The 8,977-nt window shown below is 56.9% G+C and overlaps 1 protein-coding gene across 2 annotated transcripts in view; it reads left to right on the top strand.

The window, feature by feature from the left end:
• The window catches only part of DGAT2 (diacylglycerol O-acyltransferase 2), a 28,007-nt gene extending 19,243 nt beyond the window's left edge, over positions 1-8,764 (top strand). For both annotated transcript variants that reach the window (XM_040964087.1, XM_040964088.1), the window contains 4 exons: positions 4,514-4,718; positions 5,295-5,469; positions 6,561-6,763; positions 7,737-8,764. In XM_040964087.1, the coding sequence (XP_040820021.1) occupies positions 4,514-4,718; positions 5,295-5,469; positions 6,561-6,763; positions 7,737-7,891 (738 nt within the window). In that variant the 3' untranslated portion in view covers positions 7,892-8,764. The remainder of the gene's footprint in view (positions 1-4,513; positions 4,719-5,294; positions 5,470-6,560; positions 6,764-7,736) is intronic.
• Positions 8,765-8,977: the final 213 nt, after the last annotated feature.

Genomic DNA, 8,977 nt, shown 5'->3' on the forward strand with positions numbered 1-8,977 from the left:
CCCCCACTCCAGCCCCAGCACAGCCACTGAGGCCCCCCCAGAAGGTGGTGGCTGAGGAGTGGAGATGGCATATGAGGGCATGATGCTAGGTGGTATGCCCTGGCTGCTGCAAGTTAGTGACTAAGACATCCTGGTGCACTTTTCCTGGGAGAGGTGGCTGTGTTCCTCTGCTTCCTTCAGTCCTGTGGGACGGCTCCATCCGCCTACTCCTTTCCAGGACCTTCCTGCTCCTCAGATCCGGGGCCTCCTCTCCTCCCTCTCTGACCCCCTAACTCTGAGACTGCAAAGAATCTAAAGCTGTTGTTGGTGGGCACGGTGGGGGAGGGTGTTGCATCATCTTGTGGAGGTGAAGAAACTAAGTCTGAGGAGGGGCAGGGACTCGTCTGAGCTGTACAGCAGGTCCAGGGCAGGGTTAGAGTTGGAACCCAGCCTTCCTGCACCCAGGCCCCAGGGCCTTTGCATTTAATTCCTGCTGCTTATTTCTCTGGAATAATAGGGTCAGGCCTTGGGTTTCCCCCACTGGACTGATCCCCAGTCCTGAGGGATCCCCCTTTGCTATTGGAGATCAGGGTAAGTTCAGGCCCTGTCACCATTCACTGGCCCTGTTGCTGGAGGAGGGCACACAGGAGGGTCAGCCTTAGAGTGGGCACAGTCTGGGACTTCCCACCAGTCTCTGTCTCTTCCTCAAGCTCATTGAGCCACCTTTGCAACCTGCAGCGGCTCACAAGATAGAAAGCAATGCATTGGGCCTGGCGGCGTGCCTTAGTGGCTAAGGTCCTCACCTTGAATAAGCCAGGATCCCATATGGTCGCCGGTTCTAATCCCGGCAGCTCTACCTCCTTTCTGTCTCTCCTCCTCTCTGTATATCTGACTTTGTAATAAAAATAAATTAAATCTTAAAAAAAAAAAAAAAGAAAGAAAGCAATGCGTTAACCCACATGTGAACAGTGACCCACTCTGCTGCATGCACTCTCTCCCTCATCCCAGACACCCGGCTCCAGTGTCCTCGTAGCCTGGAGGCTGGCAGTGTACCTGCCTTCCAACCTCTCCCAGTTGGGGTAACGTGAAAAATGGATCCATTTTGAGACAAGCAGGTGTCCTTTCTGCTTGAAGGACACTCTCCCAAAAGAAGCAAAACAAGGCCCCGTGTCCTCTGTCTGTCTCTGTTATAAAAGGTCAGCTGTGAGGCAGAGCCACAGGGCACATGGACACTGGCCCCTTGAGGTCCTCTGGCTGCCCTGACCAAAGCCAAGCTGGGCCCCATACAGCCTGGGTTGTTGAACTGCAGCCTGATGTTGAGGCTGGACTCTGCCCTTGCCCTTGCCCCTTGGGGCCTCATGCAATCCTGCACTTTGAGGCCCTGACAACAACGGAGTGACACTGTAGGGTTGGGTGGGACCCTCCTGTCCCCCCAAGGCTCCTGTAACGAAGGTCTCCAGCTGTTCCCTCAGTCCCCGTGCTCACGCTCCTTTCCTGGTGGGGCTCTCTGCCACCAAGAGCAATTAATCAGCACAGACAGCAAATGCCCTTCTTCTGGACCATATGTCAGCAGCTGCTGCTGCTGGAATCACCAGCCACCCAGAAGGGTGGCGATGGTGCCTGGGCCTCCTGTCCCTGAGCTTTCCATGGGATCTTTGTAGGGGAGACAAGGAACGGCTGTTAGGACTGAGACCGTCAGGTTGAAGTGCAGAGAGGAGAGACTGTCCCCAGGTCACAGAAGGATCAGTAACATGGCTGGGTGGGATCCCTGTAACCCCTCTGCCACCTGCCCAGCTGAACAGGCTAAGGCCAGGTTCCTTCCTTGCTGGGCCCACAGCACCTTCCCTAGCGCAGGAGTGACCTGCCAGGAATGTGTCGCCCTTCACATTAGCCAGCAGGCCTGGCCCGGATGCTCTGCCAGGCTGTGGCTTGGCAATGGCAGAGAGGGGACATGAGACCAGGCATGTCAACAGAGCCCTCAGCAGCTGCAGTGGTACCCTTTGTCTTTGCTGTCAAGTGGACATCCTGACTCGCGGGGAGGGCAGCGTATGGGGGCAGAGCAAGGCCACAGCCACCCCGCCCTTCATCTGGGTGCAGCACCGGGGCCCTGGGCCTGCCTTGTGCCCCCTAGGGCACCCCCTACAGGCACCATCCAGAGAGCCGTGGCAGGAGGAGATGGTATAAAGAAGCCAGATGGCATATCTTCAGAGGCTTGGGGACTGCACAGGTGGGCAGGCAGCCTGGTCCAGATGTAGAGGTGACCTGCAGTGACCTCCCTGACTTGGCCCTGCTCGACACAATGTCATCCAGGCAATGGCCCAAGTCTGCAGGACTCTGCCCACTCATTCTGTCCCTAGAGCTCCTGATGACGGGGGTGGGCCCAGGCCCAGCCCCCAGCTTGGGAGCACGTTTTCTCCCACCTTGATGCCGCACGCTCTGTAGAAGCTGGCACTCAAGGGTTTCAGGTGTAACTGCCGAGAGCTAACCCAGCCAGCAGAGCTGATAGTCAGGAGGCAGAAACTCTGGGGCCGCAGCCTTGCAAGGCTCCTGGCAGCCTTGGCTCCTTTTAGGACCCCTTACTGCTATTCCGCATCTGTGGCGCAGGGCATTTGGGAGCTGGCTGGGTTTTTGAGCCGCTTTAACTGGCCTGCCAGAGACAAGGTGGGAAAAAGGATCTGTGTGCGCCCCATGCCAGGGACCATGACCAAGGGGTTTTAGCTGATATTTACCACTGTAATCAGGTGCAGTGCTAGGAAGGGTGCCAGTCTCCCCCAGGTTGCCCTCCTGTAGGCCTCTGTCACCTGCTGATGGGGACTTCAGTTTCCTGAGGCCAGTGCCTCCTCCCCACAAACTGTGCACAAGGTTCTTTGGAAGCCTCAGCCAGGAGGTTTCCAAATCCGGAGTCATGGAAAATTCAGGCGCTTGACACTATGCCCATGCTCTGGTCACAGGTCAGTGAACGTCAGGGACGTCCTTCTCCCAAGAAGCAGAGATCAGAGACCCCGTGTGTCCAGGCCCTTGCCCTCGAGTCATGTCCCCAGAGGTGGACCCCCCCCTTTTTTTCCTAAGATTTATTTTTGTTTTTATTGGAAAGGCAGATATACAGAGAGAAGGATGTACAGAGAGAAAGATCTTTCATCCACTAGTTCACTCCCCAAGTGGCCTCAAAAGCCAAAACTGAGCTGATCAGAAGCCAGGGCCAGGAGCTTCTTCCAGTCTCCTACACAGGTACAAGATCCCAAGGCTTTGGACCATCCTCTACTGCTTTCTCAGGCTACAAGCAGGGAGCTGGATGGGAAGTGGAGTAACCAGACCAGGAACTTGTGCCCCTATGGGATTCTGGCACATGCAAGGTGAAGATTCAGCCACAGAGCCATTGTGCCAGGCCCAGAAGAGGGGCTCTTGAAAGCAATCAGAGGTGAGGACAGAGAGATGTCCACCTAGGAGGAAACCTGGAATGGGCCAAGCATCCTTGGTTCAGGATTTGGGGCAGTACCATTCCCTGGGGCATCTCTGTGGGGCAGGAGCAGTCCCCGAGAGGTTTGGATAAGGGCCCAGAGCTGGGGTGCGCTGACGGGGTAAAGCATAGCTATAGCGCCTGAATCTTTGTAATTTAACCCAAGTGTGATTGCACAAAAAACACGGGTGTTTCAGTGGTGCTTCAGAGACTCCTATTATTTTGTTATGTTTTGAAAATTCTCTTTTTCATCAGAGAGGAAAAAAAATGATATTAACAGAAGGCCTATCATGCTCACTTCCCCCGCCTCTAGCCAGGTCCCCCTCCCCCATCACAGTCCTTGTCATGCTGGGGAGTTGTTCCAGGCTAGGGCAGGGTAGGGTGGGGGATCCTCACTGCACTCCCCCACACCCCGCTCACAACAGAGGTGGGCCTGGAGGAAACCAATTTGCTCTTGGAACATTCCAGGATAACTTTGTTAAAAGAGCTAATATAGCCTGGCCAGCAGCTCCTGCAGCTGCACCACATACCGCTTCCCCTGCACCACCCCCACCCTCCCCTCTGGCCCAGCTGGCACTGGGCAACTGGCTGCCCTGTCCTGTCCTTTTTGCCTTAGAACCTGAGCTGAGCCTGGCAGCCTGGCAGGATGTGCCCTCCTCTGGATCTGGGAGACAGAGTGGGGGGCAGTATGGTGTCTTCTGTGAGACCCTAAAAGTCCCCAGCCCCACAAGAAGCTCCTGGCAGAGCTTGCAGCCAAGATCCCAGTTGTGTTGGACTTGGGTTTTGCCCCAAAGGAAGCTGGATGGTCTGAGAGTGGACGGGGATGAGGGTTGGGGAGGGCTTGTATTCAGGCTTTAAAACAGTCAGGATGTGATTAGTAGCCAGAAGAAGGCATCAGAGTGCAAGTTGGCTGGGGAACAAGGGGAGAGGGGAGAGAAGGCCCTAGCCCCCAGGGACCAGAAGTGGAATTGGTATGGTTTCTCGGGCCTCAGGACCCGGGGCCTTCCTCACCTTCCAGGTGGGCCCGGGAGCTGCTCCCCCCACCCGTTCCCTCTGACCCAAGGTTTCCCTCCACAGCTGGTGAAGACACACAACCTGCTGACCACCAGAAACTACATCTTTGGGTACCACCCCCATGGCATCATGGGCCTGGGTGCTTTCTGCAACTTCAGCACGGAGGCCACTGAAGTGAGCAAGAAGTTCCCTGGCATTAGGCCCTACCTGGCCACTCTGGCTGGCAATTTCCGGATGCCTGTGCTCAGGGAGTACCTAATGTCTGGAGGTGAGAGTCTGCCTCTGCCTGCTGTCAACAGAGGTGGGGTCAGGGCTGGAGCCTCCCTGTGGAGCAGGCGATTTGGGGAACCAATGTGCCATACCCTGCTGCTGTGCCTGGTCCCATACTGCAGTGTACCTGTGCCAGACATGGGGCTCATCAGACCCTACCAGGAACACTGCCAGGCTGGGCTCCCATCTGCCCTAGGCAACCCTAGGTAACCCTTTTCTGGGGACGCTAGCCCTTGTGTTGCCTCTCTACAGTTTGACCATTGTCATGGCACCATCATCATCCACCTTGCCCCCTGGCCTTCACCAGGCTGGTTCACTGGGATCCCCACCCCCTAGCCCAAAATCCAACAAAGTTACAACTTCAAGGAGGTATTTTCCAAATAAATTATATCATCACCTCCCCCATTTTACAGAGAGGTCAATTGAGACCCAGAAAAATGATTAGCCTAGCCAAGCTGTAAGTGGCTGGATCAGGTGCTGAGCCCTTGTCTGGGCTTTCCGTGTCACACCTGACAGTATGCAGGGGTGGAACCTGCAGGCCATCCTGACTCTCTGTCCCTCCCTGCTCCCCCAGGCATCTGCCCTGTCAACAGGGACACCATAGACTACCTGCTGTCAAAGAATGGAAGTGGCAACGCCATCATCATTGTCGTTGGGGGCGCTGCTGAGTCCCTGAGCTCCATGCCTGGCAAGAACGCTGTCACACTGCGCAACCGCAAAGGCTTCGTGAAATTGGCCCTGCGCCATGGGTGAGTGTCCCCTCCACACACGTGCATATGCACATGCACACATGTGTGCCCCAGGGTGGCAGGCTCCTTGCCTCTGGAGTAAGAGCCCAGCCCCCAGGAAGGCTCAGGAGAAAAGGGTAGTCGGAGCTCACACTGTGTGTTTGAACTGGGTTTGGGCCGGGTTTGTCCAAGTGCAGGCCAAGCCAGCTGGGTACGACCAGGATGGGACCTGGGTTGTTCCCAGGGCCGTTATGGGTAGGTGGAAAGGTGGGCTACTCTACACGTGCAGCCAAGATGTGCACATTGCTAGGGAAACCAGAGACTTAGGCAAGAGGCCGAGGCTGCAAGCCCCTGGAAGCTGGCAGGAGGGGGACCCTAGACAGGCAGAAAGGAACCAGGCAGCTTTCCAGGAAGCCAGGGCCATGTACTGCTGCTGCCTGCTCAGCACCTCTGTTTGACAAAGTGCATCCACCTCAGAGGCCCCCTCCAGTCCCTCACCCTGCACCTATTAGGCCAGCAGCTGTCACAACCCCATTTCCCACTGGAGAATCCTGAGGGAAGTGTAAGGAATCCAGGCCAGGGCGCATCATGAGATGCAGAATTAAAGTGTAGGCTCCAGCACCATTCTTTTCTGCCCTGTCTGAGGACTGGGGTGAGGAATCCCCCAGCCACACTAAGGCTTAACAGAGACCAGGACTGCACACATTCAGTGTGGAAAAGGCCCTCTAGCAAGCCCACCCAGGCATCCTGGAGGGTGGCTGTGGGACAGCAGCCCTCAGACTCCAGGAAAGGCCCTGGCTAGCCCCTAGGGGTGCAGTCACATCAGACCAGTCCTGACGTTTGGGGAGCTCCAGAGGGAGGAGGGACAGGTGGTGACAACACAGTGTGAGGGTGTTGGGGCTGAAAGAGGCCTGGGATGGGGTGCAATGGGGAGGTGAGCACTTAACATGAGGATGGAGGGCCCTCACAGTCTGGCAGAGAGGGGACAGGAGCTTGGCACCTGGGGCACCATGGGGACACAGGGCAGCTTGGCTGGCATCCAGAGCAGGGTCCACCAGCAGGTGTCCAAGCCAGTAACAGGACTGTGGCACAACTGGCCTTTTCCCTTCCAGAGCCGACCTGGTTCCTACCTACTCATTTGGGGAGAATGAGGTGTACAAGCAGGTGATCTTCGAGGAGGGCTCCTGGGGCCGCTGGGTGCAGAAGAAGTTCCAGAAGTACATCGGCTTTGCCCCCTGCATCTTCCATGGCCGAGGCCTCTTCTCCCCTAACACCTGGGGGCTGGTGCCCTACTCCAAGCCCATCACCACCGTCGGTGAGCCCCAGCCCACAGCCCTAGGGTGTCACAGTGCAGGCTGCCTGGCCCTGGAGCCATGCTCTCAGCCCGGAGGCCTTCGCTGTGTGCTGAGTGTGCGGGTGTTGGTGGGTGTGAGTGGGGTGGGGTGGGGTGGGGCAAAGGGCCTTTGCTGGGAGTCTCACTGCGACAGGTGAGGAATGAGACACGCAGCCTGCAGGTGTGCTGTGCCTGCTGACTATCAGGGAAACGCACCTGCTGTAGTGACCTGCAGGGCGGAGGTGAGGGGCAGGTGACTCACACTGCTAGCAGATTGGAATTCTTCAGCAAGGAGGGCAGGGCGAAGAGCGTTTCCTTGGGGAGCAGCAGTTGAAGTGAGGTTCCAGTAGCAAGGCTATGTAGGTTTGTAAGGAGCAGAAAACAGTACAAAGCAATGCAACTGCAAAGTAGACCAGTGGGAGGTGCAGCCCTAAATGGCTGCATTTGGCCTGCAGCCATGCTGCTGTGGGCATCGGGGGGCAGTTTACAAAGTTCCCAAGAGTGGGCTGTGATAGAGGAGTGTGTATGTGTATGTGGGTGTGTATACATGCGTGTCTGTACGCACATGTGGGTGTGTGTATACACATAGAAAGCAGGTTAAACAGTAACCATACCCAGTAGGGGCACTTGTGGCTGCCTGGCCGCCCTCCCCATACTCCAAGCATAGTCCTCCAGAGCTCTGAGAAGGGGGTCCCAGTGAGACAGATGAGGAAATCGAGGCCCAGGGCAGAACTGTGGCAAGGTACCACAGCTTCAGCCAGCGCTGATCCCAGCTGCTGCTCGGCAACTGTGTGTGCTGGGCTCATGTGCCTCAGTCTTCTCAGCTGTCCAGGGACACAGCAGCACTCAGCATGGTGCCCGGGGCACGGTCAGCAGCACCAGCAGAGTGGGCACATGGGGGAAGAGGCCCCAAGGCACAGACTAACCAGAGACCTCTGCCCATCCATCCCTGCAGTGGGCGAGCCCATCACCGTGCCCAAGCTGGAACAGCCAACCCAGCAGGACATCGACCTGTACCACACCATGTACATGGAGGCCCTGGTGAAGCTGTTCAACAAGCACAAGACCAAGTTCGGCCTCCCAGAAACCGAGGTCTTGGAGGTGAACTGAGCCCGGTTCCTGCCCCGCCCCCTGAGGCCAGCGCCCGGAAGGAACCGGCTGTGCAAATCCTTTTCTACCAAGTTCTCAAGTGCTTTCTGTTCTGTAAATTTAGAAGCGTCATGGGTGTCTGTGGGTTATTTAAAAGAAATTATAATTTGTTAAACCATGATGATAGTAGGTCTTTCTTAAGGAGAGAGTCACTGTTTGTAGCTCCAGCCACTTCCATCCTGAGCTGCTCCTTAGGTGGTGGCTGATGCATCTGGGCCTCCGTGCACTCTGCTTGCCTACCCAAAGCTCTGGCTAGCTGGGAGGGAGGGAAGGCCCTGGGGTTCAGGCCTGGTGGCTCACTGGCTCTCTGCAGCCAGCAGGGAAGGGGGATGTGGAGAAGAGCGGAGGGTGCACACTGCTGTCTTGCGGCCCACCACACACCTCACTGCAAGACCGTCCTGGTGGGCTACTGGGATGGCCCAGCACACTGTGCTTTCAGCCTGGTCACTGTCCCCCCAAGCCCCAGCTCAGGTCCCACTTCCGGGGGGCAGGTCCAGAGTGCCTGTGATACTGCCGGGAACCAGGCCTGGGCCTGATGCACCATCGCTTGGGCTAGCCAGCCTCCATGTCCAGGGATGGCAGGGAGGGGTGGACTCAGAGCTGGCCCCATGTCTGAGGGTGAAGCAGTGTCCCTCTTCCGTTCACAGCAGGGCTTGGCCCTCTGCAGGACAGGTGCATTCCCAGACCAGCGTCCGGAGCTCAGGGCTCATCTCCGTGCCTTCCTGCAGGCCAGGCCCCACTGCCTCCCTAGTGGGCTCTGTTCATTCTCTGTGAGACTGCTGTTCATGTCAGACTTTTGTATATTCCTAAATGAATAAACACAAGAAACCTCTATGTGTGACTACTGTGTATGACAGACATGTGGGAGAGACTCTAGTGGTGCCTGTGACCCACAGGGACCCCTTGTGTGTGGCACATTTGTCACCCGTGGTGTGGAACAAGCCACCTCAGCACACAGTGGCCATGGCTGCAAGCTGGCGTCTCTGAAGGGTGGCTTGAGCCTTTGCTGGAGTCTCTTCTGTCCCAGGGCAGGTTCTAGTGATGGCC

Source organism: Ochotona curzoniae, unplaced genomic scaffold (assembly GCF_017591425.1).
Source record: "Ochotona curzoniae isolate NIBS_2020 unplaced genomic scaffold, NIBS_Ocur_1.0 scaffold_3223, whole genome shotgun sequence".
Taxonomy (NCBI): Eukaryota; Metazoa; Chordata; class Mammalia; order Lagomorpha; family Ochotonidae; genus Ochotona; species Ochotona curzoniae.